Consider the following 25,119-nt stretch of genomic DNA (forward strand, 5'->3'; position numbering starts at 1 on the left):
GCCACTTGTAGTGTGACAGCAGGCTGAGGACGGCCCCACGCAGTGCAGGTCTCATCTGGATGACAAACTGCACCTCGTTGTCGGTGGGGTAACTGGGCGTGACGAAGGAGGTGTGCAGCGCACCACAGAATGACGTCAGGGTGTTCATGGACTTTTTATCGTAGAAGCCGAAGATGGCATAGACCCCTCGGGAGAACTGAGAGCAGACTGGAGAGAGAGGGAGAGAGGGAGAGTGGGAGGGAGGGAGGGAAGCGTTAGGATGCTTGAGAGAGAAAACAAGATCAGACACACACCCACACATATGTCAAGTGTTTGAAAATTCAAATTGTCTTGGTAGCTACACTGCAGATCAAATCTATAACAGCCAATTTGTGGAATTAGATGTTGCCATAAAACCAGCATAACTCTTTATCAGGGAGCCTATCTGCATAGGATGACATTTATTCAGCTGGGGAAAACACTTGCATTTATTTGTAGATCTGTCATGTTCTCTGGTGAGACCTCAGAATCTGGCAGCAATAAAGACCCAGGCAATGTCGCAAATGACAATACTTTTGACCAGGGCTCATAGGGCTCATAGGGCTCTGGACAAAAGTAGTGCACTACAAAGGGAATAGGGTATCATTTGGGATTAGGACCCGTCCAGTTTGGTCAAGAACAGACCAGGGACTATTGACTATTCTATTGTTTCCACTACATCAGGCAAGCTCAATCAAACCCAGATCAAGTATTTGAAATAATTTCAAATAGTATTTGGTGAAGGTTTAGTGAAGAAACACGCAGCAGGCTAACCTAACGTAGCAGACATAGAAAGACATCTGAGCTGAGTCGTCACTTCCACTTCAAATACTGTATCCCTGACAACCAGACACATCACATTTATTCCAATGCTGTTAAGGGTGTGTTGTGTCTGATATACACAACTCTACCACTGTTAATCACACTTGAAAGAGATTGGCTTTCCACGTGTTCCGATTGACAAATCATACCTTCTGATTAGCTAATCAAGTGTTCCGATTGACAAATCATACCGTCTGATTAGCTAATCAAGTGTTCCTAACATTTCCAAGCCTCTGGAATGATACATCCAATCACGTCTGCTGCTTTAATGTCATGTTGACCATGGGTGGTATTAGAACACATCAGCTAGAATGTACCGTGCCTGACGTAACGTCTCACACAGGGGCGTCATACACCCCAAAAATCTGAGGAGAGGCACAAAGTACATGAGGATTGCTGGGGGATGGTCCTGTTGGGGGCTGGGCCCCGCCATTCAGATGTTGGAGAATTTTGCATTTTTCAAACACCTGAAACAGCTTTTTCCTGCAAATCTAGAGCCAAAATCTCTGCATATCTAAGCATGCACCAGAGGGTGGTGCCGTCAGCCCAACACATTACCCGGGGCACACTGCCTGCCCTGCAGGACATCTACAGCAACTGGTGTCACAGGAAGGCCAAGATGACCATCAAGGACCTCAAGCACCCGAGCCACGGCCTGTTCACCCTGCTACCATCTAGATGATCATCAAGGACTTCTAGCACCCGAGCAACGGCCTGTTTACCCTGCTACCATCTAGATGATCATCAAGGATTTCAAGCACCCGAGCCACGGCCTGTTCACCCTGCTACCATCTAGATGATCATCAAGGACTTCAAGCACCCGAGCCACGGCCTGTTTACCCTGCTACCATCTAGATGATCATCAAGGATCTCAGCCACCCGAGCCACGGCCTGTTCACCCTGCTACCATCTAGATGATCATCAAGGACTTCAAGCACCCGAACCACGGCCTGTTCACCCTGTTACCATCTAGAAGGTTGGAGACTGTACAGCTTGGACTGAAAAACAGCTTGAATCTCCAGGCCATCAGGCTGTTAAATAGTCATCACTAGCTGGTCAGTACCCTGCCCTGAACTTAGTCACAGTTACTAGCCGGCTACCACCCGGTTCTCAACCCTGCACCTTAGAGACTGCTGCCCTATAGACATAGTCGTTAAACACGGGTCACTATAGTAATGTTTACATACTGTTTACCCACTTCCTATGTATATACGGTTGTTCTAGTCACGGCTCATCCTATACATTGCCTTGCAAAAGTATTCACCCCCCTTGGTGTTTTTCCTATTTTGTTACATAACAGCCTGTCAATTAAATTAATTTTTATTTGGATGTCATGTAATGGACATACACAAAATAGTCAAATTGGTGAAATGAAATGACATAAAATTATAAAAAGTAAAAAATGGAAAAGTGATGTGTGCATGATGTATGTATTCACCCCCTTTCCTATGAAGCCCCTAAATAAGATCTTGTGTAACCAATTACCTTCAGGAGTCACATAATTAGTTAAATAAAATCCACCTGTTTGCAATCTAAGTGTCACATGATCTGTCACATGATCTCAGTATATATACACACACCTGTTCTGAAAGGCCAGAGAGTCTGCAACACCACTAAGCAAGGGGCACCACCAAGAAAGCAGCATCATGAAGACCAAGGAGCTCTCCAAACAGGTCAGGGACAAAGTTGAGGAGAAGTACAGATCAGGGTTGGGTTATAAAAAAATATCAGAAACTTTGAACATCCCAAGGAGCACCATTTAATCATTATTTAAAAAATGGAAAGAATATGGCACCACAACAAACCTGCCAAGAGAGGGCCGCCCACCAAAACTCACAGACCAGGCAGGGAGGGCATTAATCAGAGAAGCATCAAAGAGACCAAGGAGAACCCTGAAGAAGCTGCAAAGCGCCACAGCAGAAATTTGAGTATCTGTCCATGGGAACACTTTTAGCCACACACTCCACGGTGCTGGGCTTTAAGGACGAGTGGCCAGAAAATGATAAGCAAACATGTTTGGTGTTTGTCAAAGGTAATGTGGGAGACTCCTCAAACATATGGAGGAAGGTACTCTGGTCAGATGAGACTAAAATTGAGCTTTTTGGCCATCAAGGAAAATGCTATGTCTGGCGCAAACCCAACACCTCTCATCACCCCGAGAATACCATCCCCACAGTGAAGCAGCATCATGCTGTTGGGATGTGTTCCATCGGCAGGGACTGGGAAACTGGTCAGAATTGAAGGAATAATGGATGGTGCTAAATACAGGGAATTATTGAGGGAAACCTGTTTGTCTACCAGAGATTTGAGACTGGGACGGAGGTTCACCTTCCAGCAGGACAATGACCCTAAACATACTGCTAAAGCAACACTCAAGTGGTTTAAGGGGAAACATTTAAATGTATTGGAATGGTCCTAGTCAAAGCCCAGACCTCAATCCAATTGAGAATCTGTGGTTTGACTTAAAGATTCCTGTACACCAGTGGAACCCCATCCAACTTGAAGGAGCTGGAGCAGTTTTGCCCTGAATAATGGGCAAAAATCCCAGTGGCTAGATGTGCCAAGCTTATAGAGACATACCCCAAGAGACTTACAGCTGTAATTGCTGCAAAAGGTGTCACTACAAAGTATTGACTTTGTGGGGGTGATTAGTTATGCACACTCAAGTTTCCAGTTTTTTTGTCTTATTTCTTGTTTGTTTCCCCCAACAACATATTTTGTATCTTTAAAGTTGTAGGCATGTCATGTAAATCAAATGACAAAAATCTATTTTAATTCCAGGTTGTAAGGCAACAAAATAGGAAAAATGACAAGAGGGGTGAATACTTTCGCAAATCACTGTGTAACTACTGCTGTACACACCTTTTCCATTCATATACTGTCCATACTGTCTATACACACCGTCCTATACATATCTATTTATATTCCAGACTCTGACAATACATATAAATTCCTATATTTTTATTTTTAAGATTTGGGTGTATTGGTTTGTATTTTTAGATATTACTGCACTGCTGGATCTGGGAACACAAGCATTTAGTTAGGTATTACTGCACTGTTGGAGCTGGGAACACAAGCATTTAGCTAGGTATTACTGCACTGTTGGAGCTGGGAACACAAGCATTTAACTAGGTATTACTGCCCTGTTGGATCTGGGAACACAAGCATTTAGTTAGGTATTACTGCACTGTTGGAGCTGGGAACACAAGCATTTAGTTAGGTATTACTGCACTGTTGGAGCTGGGAACACAAGCATTTAGCTAGGTGTTACTGCACTGTTGGAGCTGGGAACACAAGCATTTAGCTAGGTATTACTGCACTGTTGGAGCTGGGAACACAAGCATTTAGCTACACCCACGATAGCATCTGCTAAATACAGTACCTGTCAAAAGTTTGAACTATTCATTCAAGGGTTTTTCTTTATAAGCTTCTTCAAGTGCAGTTGCAATAACCATCAAGCGCTACGATGAAACTGGCTCTCACGAGGACAGTACAAGGAAGAAAATACCCAGAGTTACCTCTGCTGTAGAGGATACGTTCATTACAGTTAACAGCCTCAGAAATTGCAGCCCAAATAAATGTTTTACAAAGTTCAAGTAACAGACACATGTCAACATCAACTGTTCAGAGGAGACTGTGTGAATCAGGCATTCATTGTCGAATTGCTGCAAAGAAACCACTACTAAAGCACACCAATAAGAAGAAGAGACGCTTGTGGCAAGAATCATGAGCAATGGATATTAGACCGGTGGAAATGTGTCCTTTGGTCTGATGAGTCCAAATTTTAGATTTTTGGTTCCAACTGCCGTGTCTACGTGAACGGGTGATCTCCGTGTGTGTGGTTCCCACCGTGAAGTGTGGAGGAGGATTTATTTAGATTTCAAGTCACACTTAACCAGCATGGCTACCACATAATTCTGATGGTTTGGGATAAGTTGTACCATAGAGTCAAGGTAAAGCAGCCAACAAGTGCTCAGCATATGTGTGAACTCCTTCAAGACTGTTGGAAAAACATTCCAGGTGTAGCTGGATACCAAGACTGTGCAAAGCTGTCATCAAGGTAAAGGGTGGCTATACATTCTGATTTGTTTAACCTTTATTCAACTAGGCAAGTCAGTTAAGAACAAATTCTCATTCACAATGACGGCCTACCCCAGGCCAAACCCGGACGACGCTGGGCCATTTGTGCGTTGCCCTATGGGACTCCCAATCACAGCCGGATGTGATGCAGCCCAGATTTGAACCAGGTACTGTAGTGATGACTCTTGCACTGAGATGCAGTGTCTGACACCACTGCGCTACTCAGGAGCCAAAAAAAACAATAACCCACATCTCCCCATGAACATTTATCTCTAGTCACAATGAGAGAGAGAGAGAGAGAGAGAGAGAGAGAGAGAGAGAGAGAGAGAGAGAGAGAGAGAGAGAGAGAGAGAGAGAGGACTCCCAACCAAATCATGAGAAAACAAAAAGATAATTACTCGACACATTGGAATGAATCAACAACAAAAAAAACTAAACAGAGAGTACACAGTGGCAGAATCCCTGACCACTGTGACTGACACAAACGTACGGAAAGTCTTGACTATGTACAGACTCAGTGAGCACAGCCTTGCTATTGAGAAAGGCCGCCGTAGGCAGACATGGCTCTCAAGAGAAGACAGGCTATGTGCACACTGCCCACAAAATGAGCTGCACTTCTCAACCTACTGCAAAATGTATGCCCATATTAGAGACACATATTTCCCTCAGATTACACAGACCCACAAAGACCCAATTTTGATAAACTCCCATATCTATTGGGTGAAATACCACAGTGTGACATCACAGCAGCAAGATGTGTGAGCTGTTACCACAAGAAAACGGCATGCAGTGAAGAACAAACACCATTGTAAATACAAACAATTTTTATGTTTATTTATTTTCCCTTTTGTACTTTAACTCTTTGCACACAATATGACATTTGAAATGTCTTTATTATTTTGGAACTTTTGTGAGTGTAATGTTTACTGTTAATTTTTGTTTATTTCACTTTTGTTTATTATCTATTTAACTTGCTTTAGCAATGTAAACATATGTTTCCCATGCCAATAACACCCGTAAATTGAATTGAATTGAGACAGAGAGAGACCGATCTCTTCCTCCCTCTCTCTTTCACTAGCTATCTCTTTCTCACTCTCTTATTCCCTAGCTATCTCTTTCTCCCTCTCTTTCTCCCTCTCTTTTTAACAAGCCATAACAATATCCCTGTTATCTCTCTAGAGCTTTATGGAGCATAGATTGGACCCAAAGACGACTTCATCATTCATCCAGGAGAGAGAGAGGCCTGGCCGGCTTGTCAGGGATAAATGCTTAACGGAGTAACGCTGTGCTCCATGCTTTGTGTCTCATCCCTCTCGTAATTAGGTGAAACTGAAATAAATGTGGTAGGTGGAAACAAACCAGGTGTGTCTTTGTGTGTGTGTCCGGAGGCATGCGTTATCAGTTTGGATAACTCAGAGATTCCTTGTGTATCACATTGAATTTCAATTTTGCATATTTACTGCACAAGCAACACACACAATTAGAGAACACTGGCACACACAATTAGAGAACACTGGCACACACAATTAGAGAACACTGGCACACACAAAAACCCAATTTGCCCTCCGCTTCCTCCTTTGCTTGTCCCACGCACCCCCCCCCCCCCCCCTACAAAACACACACACAACAACAACTAATCCCCGGGCGCCGATGACGTTGATGTCGATTAAGGCAGTCTCCGCACCTCTATATGATTTAGAGAGATTGGGTTAAATGTGGAAGACACATCTCGGTTGAATGCATTCGGTTGTGCAACTGACTAGGTATCCCAGGCCGCCAGCATGTGTTGCCCTCATTTCCTTTAATCGGGCCACTCAACAGGGCTACAAGGATATGTGTGTGTGTTTCAGATACATCACCAGAGAAGGCTGGGCTTAAACCCTCGTTAACAGGCTGTCCTGTATGCTGGCCTTAGACCCTAGGTAACAGGCTGTCCTGTATGCTGGCCTTAAACCCTCATTAACAGGCTGTCCTGTATGCTGGCCTTAAACCCTCGTTAACAGGCTGTCCTGTATGCTGGCCTGAAACCCTAGTTAACAGCCTGTCCTGAAACCCTAGTTAACAGCCTGTCCAGAAACCCTAGTTAACAGCCTGTCCTGAAACCCTAGTTAACAGGCTGTCCTGTAAACTGGCCTTAGACCCTAGGTAACAGGCTGTCCTGTATGCTGGCCTTAGACCCTAGTTAACAGGCTGTCCTGAAACCCTAGTTAACAGCCTGTCCTGAAACCCTAGTTAACAGGCTGTCCTGAAACCCTAGTTAACAGGCTGTCCTGTAAACTGGCCTGAAACACTAGTTAACAGGCTGTCCTGAAACCCTAGTTAACATGCTGTCCTGTAAACTGGCCTGAAACACTAGTTAACAGGCTGTCCTGAAACCCTAGTTAACAGGCTGTCCTGTAAAATGGCCTGAAACACTAGTTAACAGGCTATCCTGAAACACTAGTTAACAGGCTGTCCTGAAACCCTAGTTAACAGGCTGTCCTGAAACCCTAGTTAACAGGCTGTCCTGAAACACTAGTTAACAGGCTGTCCTGAAACCCTAGTTAACAGGCTGTCCTGAAACCCTAGTTAACAGGCTGTCCTGATACCCTAGTTAACAGGCTGTCCTGAAACCCTAGTTAACAGGCTGTCCTGAAACCCTAGTTAACAAGCTGTCCTGAAACCCTAGTTAACAGGCTGTCCTGTAAACTGGCCTGAAACCCTAGTTAACAGGCTGTCCTGTATGCCGACCTGAAACCCTCGTTAACAGGCTGTCCTGTAAACTGGCCTTAGACACTAGTTAACAGCCTGTCCTGAAACCCTAGTTAACAGGCTGTCCTGAAACCCTAGTTAACAGGCTGTCCTGTAAACTGGCCTGAAACACTAGTTAACAGGCTGTCCTGAAACCCTAGTTAACAGGCTGTCCTGAAACCCTAGTTAACAGCCTGTCCTGAAACCCTAGTTAACAGGCTGTCCTGAAACCCTAGTTAACAGGCTGTCCTGTAAACTGGCCTGAAACACTAGTTAACAGGCTGTCCTGAAACCCTAGTTAACATGCTGTCCTGTAAACTGGCCTGAAACACTAGTTAACAGGCTGTCCTGAAACCCTAGTTAACAGGCTGTCCTGAAACCCTAGTTAACAGGCTGTCCTGTAAACTGGCCTGAAACACTAGTTAACAGGCTATCCTGAAACACTAGTTAACAGGCTGTCCTGAAACCCTAGTTAACAGGCTGTCCTGAAACCCTAGTTAACAGGCTGTCCTGAAACACTAGTTAACAGGCTGTCCTGAAACCCTAGTTAACAGGCTGTCCTGAAACCCTAGTTAACAGGCTGTCCTGATACCCTAGTTAACAGGCTGTCCTGAAACCCTAGTTAACAGGCTGTCCTGAAACCCTAGTTAACAAGCTGTCCTGAAACCCTAGTTAACAGGCTGTCCTGTAAACTGGCCTGAAACCCTAGTTAACAGGCTGTCCTGTATGCCGACCTGAAACCCTCGTTAACAGGCTGTCCTGTAAACTGGCCTTAGACACTAGTTAACAGCCTGTCCTGAAACCCTAGTTAACAGGCTGTCCTGAAACCCTAGTTAACAGGCTGTCCTGTAAACTGGCCTGAAACACTAGTTAACAGGCTGTCCTGAAACCCTAGTTAACAGGCTGTCCTGAAACCCTAGTTAACAGCCTGTCCTGAAACCCTAGTTAACAGGCTGTCCTGAAACCCTAGTTAACAGGCTGTCCTGTAAACTGGCCTGAAACACTAGTTAACAGGCTGTCCTGAAACCCTAGTTAACATGCTGTCCTGTAAACTGGCCTGAAACACTAGTTAACAGGCTGTCCTGAAACCCTAGTTAACAGGCTGTCCTGAAACCCTAGTTAACAGGCTGTCCTGTAAACTGGCCTGAAACACTAGTTAACAGGCTATCCTGAAACACTAGTTAACAGGCTGTCCTGAAACCCTAGTTAACAGGCTGTCCTGAAACCCTAGTTAACAGGCTGTCCTGAAACACTAGTTAACAGGCTGTCCTGAAACCCTAGTTAACAGGCTGTCCTGATACCCTAGTTAACAGGCTGTCCTGAAACCCTAGTTAACAGGCTGTCCTGAAACCCTAGTTAACAAGCTGTCCTGAAACCCTAGTTAACAGGCTGTCCTGTAAACTGGCCTGAAACGCTAGTTAACAGGCTGTCCTGTAAGCCGACCTGAAACCCTCGTTAACAGGCTGTCCTGTAAACTGGCCTTAGACACTAGTTAACAGCCTGTCCTGAAACCCTAGTTAACAGGCTGTCCTGTAAACTGGCCTGAAACACTAGTTAACAGGCTATCCTGAAACACTAGTTAACAGGCTGTCCTGAAACCCTAGTTAACAGGCTGTCCTAAAACCCTAGTTAACAGGCTGTCCTGAAACACTAGTTAACAGGCTGTCCTGAAACCCTAGTTAACAGGCTGTCCTGAAACCCTAGTTAACAGGCTGTCCTGATACCCTAGTTAACAGGCTGTCCTGAAACCCTAGTTAACAGGCTGTCCTGAAACCCTAGTTAACAAGCTGTCCTGAAACCCTAGTTAACAGGCTGTCCTGTAAACTGGCCTGAAACGCTAGTTAACAGGCTGTCCTGTAAGCCGACCTGAAACCCTCGTTAACAGGCTGTCCTGTAAACTGGCCTTAGACACTAGTTAACAGCCTGTCCTGAAACCCTAGTTAACAGGCTGTCCTGAAACCCTAGTTAACAGGCTGTCCTGTAAACTGGCCTGAAACACTAGTTAACAGGCTGTCCTGAAACCCTAGTTAACAGGCTGTCCTGTAAACTAGCCTGAAACACTAGTTAACAGGCTGTCCTGAAACCCTAGTTAACAGGCTGTCCTGAAACCCTAGTTAACAGGCTGTCCTGAAACCCTAGTTAACAGCCTTTCCTGTAAACTAGCCTGAAACACTAGGCTGTCCTGAAACCCTAGTTAACAGGCTGTCCTGAAACATTAGTTAACAGGCTGGCCTGTAAACTAGCCTGAAACCCTAGTTAACAGGCTGTCCTGAAACCCTAGTTAACAGGCTGTCCTGAAACCCTAGTTAACAGGCTGTCCTGAAACCCTAGTTAACAGGCTGTCCTGTAAACTGGCCTGAAACACTAGTTAACAGGCTGTCCTGAAACACTAGTTAACAGGCTGTCCTGAAACCCTAGTTAACAGGCTGTCCTGAAACCCTAGTCAACAGGCTGTCCTGAAACACTAGTTAACAGGCTGTCCTGAAACCCTAGTTAACAGGCTGTCCTGAAACCCTAGTTAACAGGCTGTCCTGATACCCTAGTTAACAGGCTGTCCTGAACCCCTAGTTAACAGGCTGTCCTGAAACCCTAGTTAACAGGCTGTCCTGAAACCCTAGTTAACAGGCTGTCCTGTAAACTGGCCTGAAACCCTAGTTAACAGGCTGTCCTGAAACCCTAGTTAACCGGCTGTCCTGAAACCCTAGTTAACAGGCTGTCCTGTAAACTAGCCTGAAACCCTAGTTAACAGGCTGTCCTGTAAACTGGCCTGAAACCCTAGTTAACAGGCTGTCCTGTAAACTGGCCTGAAACCATAGTTAACAGGCTGTCCTGAAACCCTAGTTAACAGGCTGTCCTGAAACCCTAGTTAACAGGCTGTCCTGTAAACTGGCCTGAAACCCTAGTTAACAGGCTGTCCTGAAACCCTAGTTAACAGGCTGTCCTGCAAGGTTACTCACTAGCTAGGCTGATGTTTCCTAAAGAACCCTCTCCAGGCTCTCCAAGTATCTGGGTTTCCATGTACTCTCATGGTCTGTCAACCAGATTCTTCATCCCAAATGGCACCCTATTCCACATATAGTGCACTACTTTTTGACCAGCGTCTTATGGACCTTGGTCAAAAGTAGTGCAGTATACAGTATATGGAATAGGGTGCCATTTGGGATGTACATAGAGTCTTCTGTTGCCGTGGGAAAAGGGAGGAGGCCTCTGTATGCTGATGTAAATGTCACTGGTGATTATATATCTTTACTGCTTCTCTTCTCATTCTCCTCTCTCTCTCCTATCTCTCTCTCCTCTCTCTCTCTCTCTTCTCTCTCTCTCTCTCCTCTCTCGCCTCTCTCTCTCCTCTCTCTCTCCTCTCTCCTCTGTTTACCCCCATCTCCTTCTCTTTCTATCCCTCTTGTCCTGACTGTATTCCCTGACCTCTCTTTCCTTCTCCACAGTCCCTTTCCCTTCCGCTCCCCCTTTTCTTTCCCTCCCTTCTCCCTTTCTCTCTTCCTTCCCCTTTCTCTCCCTCTCCATCCCTACATCTCTCTGTTCTCCCTATCCCTCTTCCTTCCCCTTTCTCTCCCTCTCCATCCCTCCATCTCTCTGTTCTCCCAGGCCTACATCAGACATGTCCTCTTTAGAGCCAGCAAAATGCTGTCTCACACACACACACACACACACACACAGACACAGACACAGACACACACACACACACACACACACACACACACACACACACACACACACACACACACACACACACACACACACACACACACACACACACACACACACACACACACACACACACACACACACACACACACACACACACACACACACACACACAGAAGAAGATAGCTCATAAGTGCTTCGGGGGATTGAATCGGCTCATGCCATTTAGAGCTGTGAAGTGCTTCAAACCATTTACTCAAATGCCAGCCCCTCAAATTCACCGACGCCTCGCCTCCCGTTGCCCAAAATGATGGCCATGACACTTTAAGAGATGCGATGACTTGTTTAGGCTTTCATGCCACGTTATTTACAATGATAAAAGGAATCCAGAAACTATTGATAAATAAAATATTATTATTGATAAAAGGAGGGCGGCCCCATCTATTAATCTCGTCTGCAGTAAAAGAGATCAACATATCACACGTTTACAAAAGTCATTTTATAAGGGATCGTTGCCTGAGGAAGTTTTCCACTGAATAAATCCTCATCAGACATGGTCGAACTAAAAGGTACTACGTGTCTGTCTGTGTGTGTGTGTGTGTGTGTGCGCATGAGTGTGTGTTTGACTGGAGTGTGTGTGATGTGATGGATGAGTGGAGGGTAGGGGGTCTGGCCTGAAGACCCTCCCCCACATAGTCAAGTTAATCTGGATCTCACCCAGTCAGAGCAGAGGCTACAGCCCCTATCCCTCCTCTATAGCTGGTGACAACCTTCTACTGCCCCTATCCCCCCTCTATACCTGAGGACAACCCTCTACTGCCCCTATCCCTCCTCTATAGATGGTGACAACCTTCTACTGCCCCTATACCTCCTCTATAGCTGGTGACAACCTTCTACTGCCCCTATCCCCCCTCTATACCTGAGGACAACCCTCTACTGCCCCTATCCCTCCTCTATACCTGAGGACAACCCTCTACTGCCCCTATACCTCCTCTGTACCTGAGGACAACCCTCTACTGCCCCTACCCCTACTCTGTACCTGAGGACAACCCTCTCCTGCCCCTATCCCTCCTCTATACCTGAGGACAACCCTCTACTGCCCCTATACCTCCTATATCCCTGAGGACAACCCTCTACTGCCACTATACCTCCTCTATAGCTGGAAACAACCCTCTACTGCCCCTATACCTCCTCTGTACCTGAGGACAACCCTCTACTGCACTATACCTCCTCTGTACCTGAGGACAATCATCTACTGCCCTATACCTCCTCTGTACCTGAGGACAACCCTCTACTGCCTCTATACCTCCTCTGTACCTGAGGACAACCCTCTACTGCCTCTATACCTCCTCTGTACATGAGGAAAACCCTCTACTGCACCTATACCTCCTCTGTACCTGAGGACAACCCTCCACTGCCCCTATACCTCCTCTATACCTGAGAACAACCCTTTACTGCCCCTATACCTCCTCTGTAGCTGGTGACAACCCTCTACTGCCCCTATACCTCCTCTGTACCTGAGGACAATCTTATACTGCCCCTATACCTCCTCTGTACTCGAGGACAAATCCTATACTACCTCTATACCTCCTCTGTGCCTGAGGGCAACCCTCTACTGCCCCTATACCTCCTCTGTACCTGAGGACAATCATCTACTGCCCCTAAACCTCCTCTGTACCTGAGGGCCACCCTCTACTGCCCCTATACCTCATCTGTACCTAAGGACAATCTTATACTGCCCCTATACCTCCTCTGTACCTGAGGACAATCTTATACTGCCCCTATACTTCCTCTGTACCTGAGGGCCACCCTCTACTGCCTCTATACCCCTCTGTACCTGAGGGCCACCCTCTACTGCCCCTATATCTCCTCTGTACCTTAGGACAATCTTATACTGCCCCTATACCTCCTCGTACCCGAGGACAATCCTCTACTGCCCCTATACATCCTCTGTACTTGAGGACAAACCTCTACTGCCTCTATACCCCTCTGTACCTGAGGACAACCCTCTACTGCCCCTATACCTCCTCTGTACCTGAGGACAATCCTCTACTGCCCCTATACCTCCTCTGTACCTGAGGACAATCCTCTACTGCCCCTATACCTACTCTGTGCCTGAGGACCATCCTCTACTGTCCTTACACCTCCTCTGTACCGGAGGACAACCCTCTACTGCCTCTATACCTCCTCTGTACCTGAGGACAATCCTCTACTGCCCTTATACCTCCTCTGTACCTGAGGACAATCCTCTACTGCCTCTATACCTCCTCTGTACCTGAGGACAATCCTCTACTGCCCCTATACCTCCTCTGTGCCTGAGGACAATCCTCTACTGCCCCTATACCTCCTCTGTACCTGAGGACAATCCTCTACTGCCCCTATACCTCCTCTGTACCTGAGGACAATCCTCTACTGCCCCTATACCTCCTCTGTACCTGAGGACAATCCTCTACTGCCTCTATACCTCCTCTGTACCTGAGGACAATCCTCTACTGCCCCTATACCTCCTCTGTGCCTGAGGACAATCCTCTACTGCCCCTATACCTCCTCTGTACCTGAGGACAATCCTCTACTGCCCCTATACCTCCTCTGTACCTGAGGACAATCCTCTACTGCCCCTATACCTACTCTGTACCTGAGGACCATCCTCTACTGCCCCTATACCTCCTCTGTACCTGAGGACAACCCTCTACTGCCCCTATACCTCCTCTGTACCTGAGGACAATCCTCTACTGCCCCTATACCTCCTCTGTACCTGAGGACAATCCTCTACTGCCCTTATACCTACTCTGTGCCTGAGGACCATCCTCTACTGTCCTTACATCTCCTCTGTACCGGAGGACAACCCTCTACTGCCTCTATACCTCCTCTGTACCTGAGGACAATCCTCTACTGCCCCTATACCTCCTCTGTACCTGAGGACAATCCTCTACTGCCCCTATACCTCCTCTGTACCTGAGGACAATCCTCTAATGCCTCTATACCTCCTCTGTACCTGAGGACAATCCTCTACTGCCCCTATACCTCCTCTGTGCCTGAGGACAATCCTCTACTGCCCCCATACCTCCTCTGTACCTGAGGACAATCCTCTACTGCCCCTATACCTCCTCTGTACCTGAGGACAATCCTCTACTGCCCTATACCTACTCTGTACCTGAGGACCATCCTCTACTGCCCCTATACCTCCTCTGTACCTGAGGACAATCCTCTACTGCCCTATACCCCCTCTGTACCTGAGGACAACCCTCCACTGCCTCTATACCCCTCTGTACCTGAGGACAACCCTCCACTGCCCCTATACCTCCTCTATACCTGTGGACAACCCTCTTCTTCCCCTATACCTCCTCTGTAGCTGGTGACAATCCTCTATTGCCCTATACCTCCTATGTAACTAAGGACAGCCCTCTACTGTCCCTACACCTCCTCTGTACCCGAGTACAACTCTCTACTGCCTCTATACCTCCTCTGTGCCTGAGGACAACCCTCTACTGCCCCTATACCTCATCTGTACCTGAGGACAACCCTCTACTGCCCTATACATCCTCTATACCTGAGGACAACCCTCTACTGCCTCTATACCTACTCTGTACCTGAGGACAATCCTCTACTGCCACTATACATCATCTGTACCTGAGGACAACCCTCTACTGCCCTATACCTCCTCTGTGCCTGAGGACAACCCTCTACTACCCCTATACCTACTCTGTACCTGAGGACAATCCTCTACTGCCCCTATACCTCCTCTGTACCTGAGGACAACCCTCTACTACCCCTATACCTACTCTGTACCTGAGGACAACCATCTACTGCCCCTATACCTCCTCTGTACCTGAGGACAATCATCTACTGCCCCTATACCTCCTCTGTACCTGAGGACAACCCTCTACTGCCTCTATACCTCCTCTGTACCTGAGGACAATCCTCTACTGCCCCTATACATCCTCTGTACCTGAGGACAACCCTCTACTGCCCTATACCTCCTCTATACCTGAGGACAACCCTCTACTGCCCTATACCTCCTCTGTACCTGAGGACAATCCTCTACTGCCCCTATACCTCCTCTGTACCTGAGGACAACCCTCTACTGCCTCTATACCTCCTCTGTGCCTGAGGACAACCCTCTACTGCCCCTATACCTCATCTGTACCTGAGGACAACCCTCTACTGCCCTATACCTCCTCTATACCTGAGGACAACCCTCTACTGCCTCTATACCTACTCTGTACCTGAGGACAATCCTCTACTGCCCCTATACATCCTCTGTACCTGAGGACAACCCTCTACTGCCCTATACCTCCTCTATACCTGAGGACAACCCTCTACTGCCTCTATACCTCCTCTGTACCTGAGGACAACCCTCTACTACCCCTATACCTACTCTGTACCTGAGGACAATCCTCTACTGCCCCTTTACCTCCTCTGTACCTGAGGACAACCCTCTACTACCCCTATACCTACTCTGTACCTGAGGACAACCCTCTACTGCCCCTATACGTCCTCTGTACCTGAGGACAACCCTCTACTGCCCCTATACCTCCTCTGTACCTGAGGACAATCATCTACTGCCCCTATACCTCCTCTGTACCTGAGGACAACCCTCTACTGCCTCTATACCTCCTCTGTACCTGAGGACAATCCTCTACTGCCTCTATACCTCCTCTGTACCTGAGGACAACCCTCTACTGCCTCTATACCTCCTCTGTACCTGAGGACAACCCTCTACTGCCCTATACCTCCTCTATAGCTGGGGACAACCCTCTACAGCCCCTACAGCCCCTACAGCCCCTACACCTCCTCTGTATCTTCTAATATACACTACATCCGTCTCATCTAACTCTTCTCATCCTTACTCATACTCTCTCTCTGTTCTCCTCTTGGCCCCATGTTATCCTTACTCATACTCTCTCTGTTCTCCTCTTGGCCCCGAGTTATCCTTACTCATACTCTCTCTGTTCTCCTCTTGGCCCCATGTTATCCTTACTCATACTCTCTCTGTTCTCCTTTTGGCCCCATGTTATCCTTACTCATACTCTCTCTCTGTTCTCCTCTTGGCCCCATGTTATCCTTACTCATACTCTCTCTCTGTTCTCCTATTGGCCCCATGTTATCCTTACTCATACTCTCTCTGTTCTCCTCTTGGCCCCATGTTATCCTTACTCATACTCTCTCTCTGTTCTCCTCTTGGCCCCATGTTATCCTTACTCATACTCTCTCTGTTCTCCTCTTGGCCCCATGTTATCCTTACTCATACTCTCTCTCTCTGTTCTCCTCTTGGCCCCATGTTATCCTTATTCATACTCTCTCTGTTCTCCTTTTGGCCACATGTTATCCTTACTCATACTCTCTCTGTTCTCCTCTTGGCCCCATGTTATCCTTACTCATACTCTCTCTGTTCTCCTCTTGGCCCCATGTTATCCTTACTCATACTCTCTCTGTTCTCCTCTTGGCCCCATGTTATCCTTACTCATACTCTCTCTGTTCTCCTCTTGGCCCCATGTTATCCTTACTCATACTCTCTCTGTTCTCCTCTTGGCCCCATGTTATCCTTACTCATACTCTCTCTGTTCTCCTCTTGGCCCCATGTTATCCTTACTCATACTCTCTCTCTGTTCTCCTCTTGGCCCCATGTTATCCTTACTCATACTCTCTCTGTGTTCTCCTCTTGGCCCCATGTTATCCTTACTCATACTCTCTCTGTTCTCCTCTTGGCCCCATGTTATCCTTACTCATACTCTCTCTGTTCTCCTCTTGGCCCCATGTTATCCTTACTCATACTCTCTCTCTGTTCTCCTCTTGGCCCCATGTTATCCTTACTCATACTCTCTATGTTCTCCTCTTGGCCCCATGTTATCCTTACTCATACTCTCTCTGTTCTCCTCTTGGCCCCATGTTATCCTTACTCATACTCTCTCTCTGTTCTCCTATTAGCCCCATGTTATCCTTACTCATACTCTCTCTGTTCTCCTCTTGGCCCCATGTTATCCTTACTCATACTCTCTCTCTGTTCTCCTCTTGGCCCCATGTTATCCTTATTCATACTCTCTCTGTTCTCCTTTTGGCCACATGTTATCCTTACTCATACTCTCTCTGTTCTCCTCTTGGCCCCATGTTATCCTTACTCATACTCTCTCTGTTCTCCTCTTGGCCCCATGTTATCCTTACTCATACTCTCTCTGTTCTCCTCTTGGCCCCATGTTATCCTTACTCATACTCTCTCTGTTCTCCTCTTGGCCCCATGTTATCCTTACTCATACTCTCTCTGTTCTCCTCTTGGCCCCATGTTATCCTTACTCATACTCTCTCTGTTCTCCTCTTGGCCCCATGTTATCCTTACTCATACTCTCTCTCTGTTCTCCTCTTGGCCCCATGTTATCCTTACTCATACTCTCTCTGTGTTCTCCTCTTGGCCCCATGTTATCCTTACTCATACTCTCTCTGTTCTCCTCTTGGCCCCATGTTATCCTTACTCATACTCTCTCTGTTCTCCTCTTGGCCCCATGTTATCCTTACTCATACTCTCTCTCTGTTCTCCTCTTGGCCCCATGTTATCCTTACTCATACTCTCTCTGTTCTCCTCTTGGCCCCATGTTATCCTTACTCATACTCTCTCTGTTCTCCTCTTGGCCCCATGTTATCCTTACTCATACTCTCTCTCTCTGTTCTCCTATTAGCCCCATGTTATCCTTACTCATACTCTCTCTGTTCTCCTCTTGGCCCCATGTTATCCTTACTCATACTCTCTCTCTGTTCTCCTCTTGGCCCCATGTTATCCTTACTCATACTCTCTCTGTTCTCCTCTTGGCCCCATGTTATCCTTACTCATACTCTCTCTGTTCTCCTCTTGGCCCCATGTTATCCTTACTCATACTCTCTCTCTGTTCTCCTCTTGGCCCCATGTTATCCTTACTCATACTCTCTCTGTTCTCCTCTCATTATCTTTCCTTGTCCTTGTCTCTTACATCCATCCTCTCTGCTTCCTGCACCCTCCTCTTCTTCCCTTCTTATTACCTTCCTCTCGTAACCTCACATCCCTCCAGCACGGGGCCTGGCTAAACTATCTCTGTATGATTCCTCCTCTACCTTCTTCCTTACCTCTGCCTCTTCCCTCCGCTCTCTCTCCCCATCTCCCTCCAACTTCCCCTACCTTCTTCCCTACTCCTGCCTCCTCCCTCCTTCTCTCACTCTTTTTGGCTATGCAGGACATGCCACCATGATGACACCGTCACTTAATCCAGAGAGTGGCCAATGAACTGTATATGTGTGATATGCATGCAAGTGTGTGGCCAATCAACCATAGAGACTCAATAGCCCTCTATTCAATCTTTTCTTCCCTGGCTGTTTCCCTCCCTGAGAGATATCTTACCTGCCTGACAAAGAAAATGTGCTCTAGACTGTATCTGGGCTATAAGACTGCATAAACGGGGCCTGATAAAAATGTAATACATGTGAATATGATCATAAGACCAGACTAGACAACAGTCCTTATATAACTAGAGCTCATTAGTGACACCTGTCAGAAGAAGAGTAAACAATAGGGATGAACAATCAGTTTAACCCAGAATAAAGGTCTGGCTATGTGATGGTTTAACCCAGAATAAAGGTCTGGCTATGTGATGGTTTAACCCAGAATAAAGGTCTGGCTATGTGACGGTTTTACCCAGAATAAAGGTCTGGCTATGTGATGGTTTAACCCAGAATAAAGGTCTGGCTATGTGATGGTTTTACCCAGAATAAAGGTCTGGCTATGTGATGGTTTTACCCAGAATAAAGGTCTGGCTATGTGATGGTTTTACCCAGAATAAAGGTCTGGCTATGTGATGGTTTAACCCAGAATAAAGGTCTGGCTATGTGATGGTTTTACCCAGAATAAAGGTCTGGCTATGTGATGGTTTAACCCAGAATAAAGGTCTGGCTATGTGATGGTTTAACCCAGAATAAAGGTCTGGCTATGTGATGGTTTTACCCAGAATAAAGGACTGGCTATGTGATGGTTTAACCCAGAATAAAGGACTGGCTATGTGATGGTTTAACCCAGAATAAAGGTCTGGCTATGTGATGGTTTAACCCAGAATAAAGGTCTGGCTATGTGATGGTTTAACCCAGAATAAAGGACTGGCTATGTGATGGTTTTACCCAGAATAAAGGTCTGGCTATGTGAAGGTTTTCCCCAGAATAAAGGACTGGTTATGTGATGGTTTAACCCAGAATAAAGGAATGGCTATGTGATGGTTTTCCCCAGAATAAAGGACTGGCTATGTGATGGTTTAACCCAGAATAAAGGTCTGGCTATGTGATGGTTTAACCCAGAATAAAGGTCTGGCTATGTGATGGTTTTACCCAGAATAAAGGTCTGGCTATGTGACGGTTTTCCCCAGAATAAAGGTCTGGCTATGTGATGGTTTAACCCAGAATAAAGGTCTGGCTATGTGATGGTTTTACCCAGAATAAAGGACTGGCTATGTGATGGTTTTACCCAGAATAAAGGTCTGGCTATGTGATGGTTTTCCCCAGAATAAAGGACTGGCTATGTGATGGTTTAACCCAGAATAAAGGTCTGGCTATGTGATGGTTTTACCCAGAATAAAGGACTGGCTATGTGATGCTTTTACCCAGAATAAAGGTCTGGCTATGTGATGGTTTTACCCAGAATAAAGGACTGGCTATGTGATGGTTTTCCCCAGAATAAAGGTCTGGCTATGTGATGGTTTTACCCAGAATAAAGGTCTGGCTATGTGATGGTTTAACCCAGAATAAAGGTCTGGCTATGTGATGGTTTAACCCAGAATAAAGGTCTGGCTATGTGATGGTTTTACCCAGAATAAAGGACTGGCTATGTGATGGTTTAACCCAGAATAAAGGTCTGGCTATGTGATGGTTTAACCCAGAATAAAGGACTGGCTATGTGATGGTTTAACCCAGAATAAAGGTCTGGCTATGTGATGGTTTTACCCAGAATAAAGGACTGGCTATGTGATGGTTTAACCCAGAATAAAGGTCTGGCTATGTGATGGTTTTACCCAGAATAAAGGACTGGCTATGTGATGGTTTAACCCAGAATAAAGGTCTGGCTATGTGATGGTTTTACCCAGAATAAAGGTCTGGCTATGTGATGGTTTAACCCAGAATAAAGGTCTGGCTATGTGATGGTTTTACCCAGAATAAAGGACTGGCTATGTGATGGTTTAACCCAGAATAAAGGACTGGCTATGTGATGGTTTTACCCAGAATAAAGGACTGGCTATGTGATGGTTTTACCCAGTATAAAGGTCTGGCTCTGTGATGGTTTTACCCAGAATAAAGGTCTGGCTATGTGACGGTTTTACCCAGAATAAAGGACTGGCTATGTGATGGTTTAACCCAGAATAAAGGACTGGCTATGTGATGGTTTTACCCAGAATAAAGGACTGGCTATGTGATGGTTTTACCCAGAATAAAGGTCTGGCTATGTGATGGTTTTACCCAGAATAAAGGACTGGCTATGTGATGGTTTTACCCAGAATAAAGGTCTGGCTATGTGACGGTTTTACCCAGAATAAAGGACTGGCTATGTGATGGTTTAACCCAGAATAAAGGACTGGCTATGTGATGGTTTTACCCAGAATAAAGGACTGGCTATGTGATGGTTTTACCCAGAATAAAGGTCTGGCTATGTGATGGTTTTACCCAGAATAAAGGACTGGCTATGTGATGGTTTAACCCAGAATAAAGGTCTGGCTATGTGATGGTTTTACCCAAAATAAAGGTCTGGCTATGTGATGGTTTTCCCCAAAATAAAGGTCTGGCTATGTGATGGTTTTCCCCAAAATAAAGGTCTGGCTATGTGATGGTTTTATCCAGAATAAAGGACTGGCTATGTGATGGTTTTACCCAGAATAAAGGACTGGCTATGTGATGGTTTTACCCAGAATAAAGGACTGGCTATGTGATGGTTTAACCCAGAATAAAGGTCTGGCTATGTGATGGTTTTACCCATAATAAAGGACTGGCTATGTGATGGTTTTCCCCAAAATAAAGGTCTGGCTATGTGATGGTTTTACCCAAAATAAAGGTCTGGCTATGTGATGGTTTTACCCAGAATAAAGGTCTGGCTATGTGATGGTTTTCCCCAAAATAATGGTCTGGCTATGTGATGGTTTAACCCAGAATAAAGGTCTGGCTATGTGATGGTTTTACCCAGAATAAAGGACTGGCTATGTGATGGTTTAACCCAGAATAAAGGTCTGGCTATGTGATGGTTTAACCCAGAATAAAGGTCTAGCTATGTGATGGTTTAACCCAGAATAAAGGACTGGCTATGTGATGGTTTTACCCAGAATAAAGGTCTGGCTATGTGATGGTTTAACCCAGAATAAAGGACTGGCTATGTGACGTTTTTCCCCAAAATTAAAAGTCTGGCTATGTGACGTTTTTCCCCAAAATAAAGGTCTGGCTATGTGATTGTTTTACCCAGAATAAAGGACTGGCTATGTGATGGTTTTACCCAGAATAAAGGACTGGCCATGTGACATTTTTCCACAAAATAAAGGTCTGGCTATGTGATGGTTTTACCCAGAATAAAGGACTGGCTATGTGATGGTTTTACCCAGTATAAAGGTCTGGCTATGTGATGGTTTTACCCAGAATAAAGGTCTGGCTATGTGATGGTTTTCCCCAAAATAAAGGTCTGGCTATGTGATGGTTTTCCCCAAAATAAAGGTCTGGCTATGTGATGGTTTTACCCAGAATAAAGGTCTGGCTATGTGATGGTTTTACCCGGAATAAAGGTCTGGCTATGTGATGGTTTTCCCCAAAATAAAGGTCTGGCTATGTGATGGTTTTACCCCAAATAAAGGACTGGCTATGTGATGGTTTTACCCCAAATAAAGGACTGGCTATTTGATGGTTTCCCTCAAAATAAAGGTCTGGCTATGTGATGGTTTTACCCCAAATAAAGGACTGGCTATGTGATGGTTTTACCCCAAATAAAGGACTGGCTATGTGATGGTTTCCCTCAAAATAAAGGTCTGGCTATGTGATGGTTTTACCCCAAATAAAGGACTGGCTATGTGATGGTTTTACCCCAAATAAAGGACTGGCTATGTGATGGTTTTACCCCAAATAAAGGACTGGCTATGTGATGGGTTTACCCCAAATAAAGGACTGGCTATGTGATGGTTTTACCCAGTATAAAGGACTGGCTATGTGATGGTTTTCCCCCCCAAAAAAGGGTCTGACTATGTGGTGGTTTTTCCCCAAAATAAAAGTCTGGCTATGTTCAGCTAAACAACGACCTCTGTCACACACCCACAGAATGAATCAGAGATCTGATTGTCTAACGAGAGGAGGACTGTTTGAATAAGAACACTGGTGATAAACTCAACGGCTCCAATGGGAAAGAACTGATAGTGACTCTGCTTGTTGATGGTAGACGTGAGATAACATGGTTTGCTTCGTAATAATTCTGGAGAAAAGAAATAAATTAATCCATAACTGACACAAGGTATTGAACACACACAGATCGCGTGCATGACTGCCTCGGCTGTGTGGCGTTTCCCCACAGTGAAACAAAATTGGCAAGCAATTAACCGCTATCTGCACCCAGTTGGAAGATAACAGACACACACAGACACACACACACCCACACACACACACACAAACACACAGACAAACACACACACACACACATAACACACACACGTGCGCGCGCACGCACGCACACACACACACACACACACACACACACGCACGCACGCACACACGCACGCACGCACACAGTTACAGTACACTTACAGTACTGTTGCAGGAAGAAAACTAATGCTAACGTAGTAGTACTGTTGTAGTAGTACTGTTGCATTGGGAAAGCTAATGCTAACGTTACAGTACTGTTGCATTGGGAAAGCTAATGCTAACGTTACAGTACTGTTGCATTGGGAAAGCTAATGCTAACGTTACAGTACTGTTGCAGGGGGAAAGCTAATCCTAAAGTAACAGTACTGTTGCAGGGGGGAGGCTAATGCTAAATTTACATTATTGTTGCAGGGAAAAAGCTAATGCTAAAGTTACAGTACTGTTGCAGGGGGAAAGCTAATGCTAACGTTACAGTACTGTTGCAGGGGGAAAGCTAATGCTAAATTTACAGTATTGTTGCAGGGGAAAGCTAATGCTAATGTTACAGTACTGTTGCAGGGGGAAAGCTAATGCTAAATTTACAGTATTGTTGCAGGGGAAAAGCTGATGCTAATGTTACAGTACTGTTGCAGGGGGAAAACTAATGCTAATGTTACAGTACTGTTGCCAGGGGAAAGCTTTTCCTTTGTGTGTGTATACTTCCTGAGGTTTAGAAAGGGTAGTGTATTAAACTTGTATTCTCCCTGAGGTTTAGTAAGGGTAGTATGAAACACATATTATTCAATAGGTTTAGTAAGGGTAGTATGAAACACATATTATTCAATAGGTTTAGTAGGGGTAGTATGAAACACATATTATTCAATAGGTTTAGTACGGGTAGTATGAAACATGTCTTCTTCACGAGGTTAATAAAGGGTATACTGTATGAAACGTGATGTTTCTGCTATTCTGTAATTGGATTTCCTGAAATCTGTTGACAAAGTCCCTCACTGGCTATTTATCCCCCAATCAGAGTCACAGGGCCGGAGCATTCTCTACCTCTCTCTCTCTCTCTCTCTCTCTCTCTCTCTCTCTCTCTCTCTCTCTACATCTCTCTCTCTCTCTTACTACCTCTCTCTCTCTCTCTACATCTCTCTCTCTCTTACTACCTCTCTCTCTCCCCGTCTCTCTACCTCTCTCTCTCTCTCTCTCTCTCTACCTCTCTCTCTCTCTACCTCTCTCTCTACCTCTCTCTCTCTCTCCCTGTCTCTCTACCTCTTTCTCTCTACCTCGCTCTCTCTCTCTACCTCTCTCTCCCTGTCTCTCTCTCCCTGTCTCTCTACCCCTCTCTCTCTCCCTGTCTCTCTCTCTCTCTACCCCTCTCTCTCTCCCTCTCTCTACCGATCCCTCTCTCTCTCTCTCTCTCTCTCTCTCTCTCTCTCTCTCTCTCTCTCTCTCTCTCTCTCTCTCTCTCTCTCTGCAGATGGATAGGAGGAAAGGATAAAGAGGACGTGTGTGTATTGGTGGGGTGGAGATTGAGAACGGGCTAATCACCATCCACATACTTCAGTTGAGAGAGGAGGAAGGAGGAAGAGAGAAAGAGAGAGAGAGATAGAAGAAGGGAAGAGGTATAGAGCAGAGAGAGGTAAAGTCAGAGTCTGTTTGTCATGTCAGACAACAACAAGAAGCAACATACAGACTACTGCTATTCACAGGTAGAGCTCTGCTAGATATAGAAAAGGCTGCCAACAGCTAGCTTTGCTGTGGGACTCATCATTACGCACACCTGGGATTCATCATTACGCACACCTGGGATTCATCATTACGCACACCTGGGATTCATCATTACGCACACCTGGGATTCATCATTACGCACACCTGGGATTCATCATTACGCACACCTGGGATTCATCATTACGCACACCTGTAGATCATTAGGATAATGTCAGGAGAATACTTCCCCACAAACAGTAGATATCATACGCACATACATACACACAAACAGTAGGTATCCTACGCACATACTGTATCAATAACCAGCCGACAAAGATTAGGGACCGTGAGAAGCACTCCCTATCCTCCCTCAAATCTCTCGAATTTTGTTCAGACAGTCTGTGTTTTAAGATACTATAAAGACATTGTGTACAGAGATATCATTTTACTGACTAAACCCACACACCATATTACTTTATGATTCTAATCAATTTCATACAATTGTAT

General features: G+C 45.7%; 1 protein-coding gene across 1 annotated transcript in view; it reads right to left on the reverse strand.

The window, feature by feature from the left end:
* The window catches only part of LOC139366527 (glutamate receptor 3-like), a 233,824-nt gene that overhangs the window by 143,651 nt on the left and 65,054 nt on the right, over nt 1–25,119 (reverse strand). The window contains exon 3 of the mRNA XM_071104130.1: nt 1–207. This exon is cut by the window's left edge and continues 33 nt beyond it. Coding sequence (XP_070960231.1) covers nt 1–207 — 207 coding nt within the window. The remainder of the gene's footprint in view (nt 208–25,119) is intronic.

The sequence above is a fragment of the Oncorhynchus clarkii genome, chromosome 14 (assembly GCF_045791955.1).
Source record: "Oncorhynchus clarkii lewisi isolate Uvic-CL-2024 chromosome 14, UVic_Ocla_1.0, whole genome shotgun sequence".
NCBI classification, from domain to species: Eukaryota; Metazoa; Chordata; class Actinopteri; order Salmoniformes; family Salmonidae; genus Oncorhynchus; species Oncorhynchus clarkii.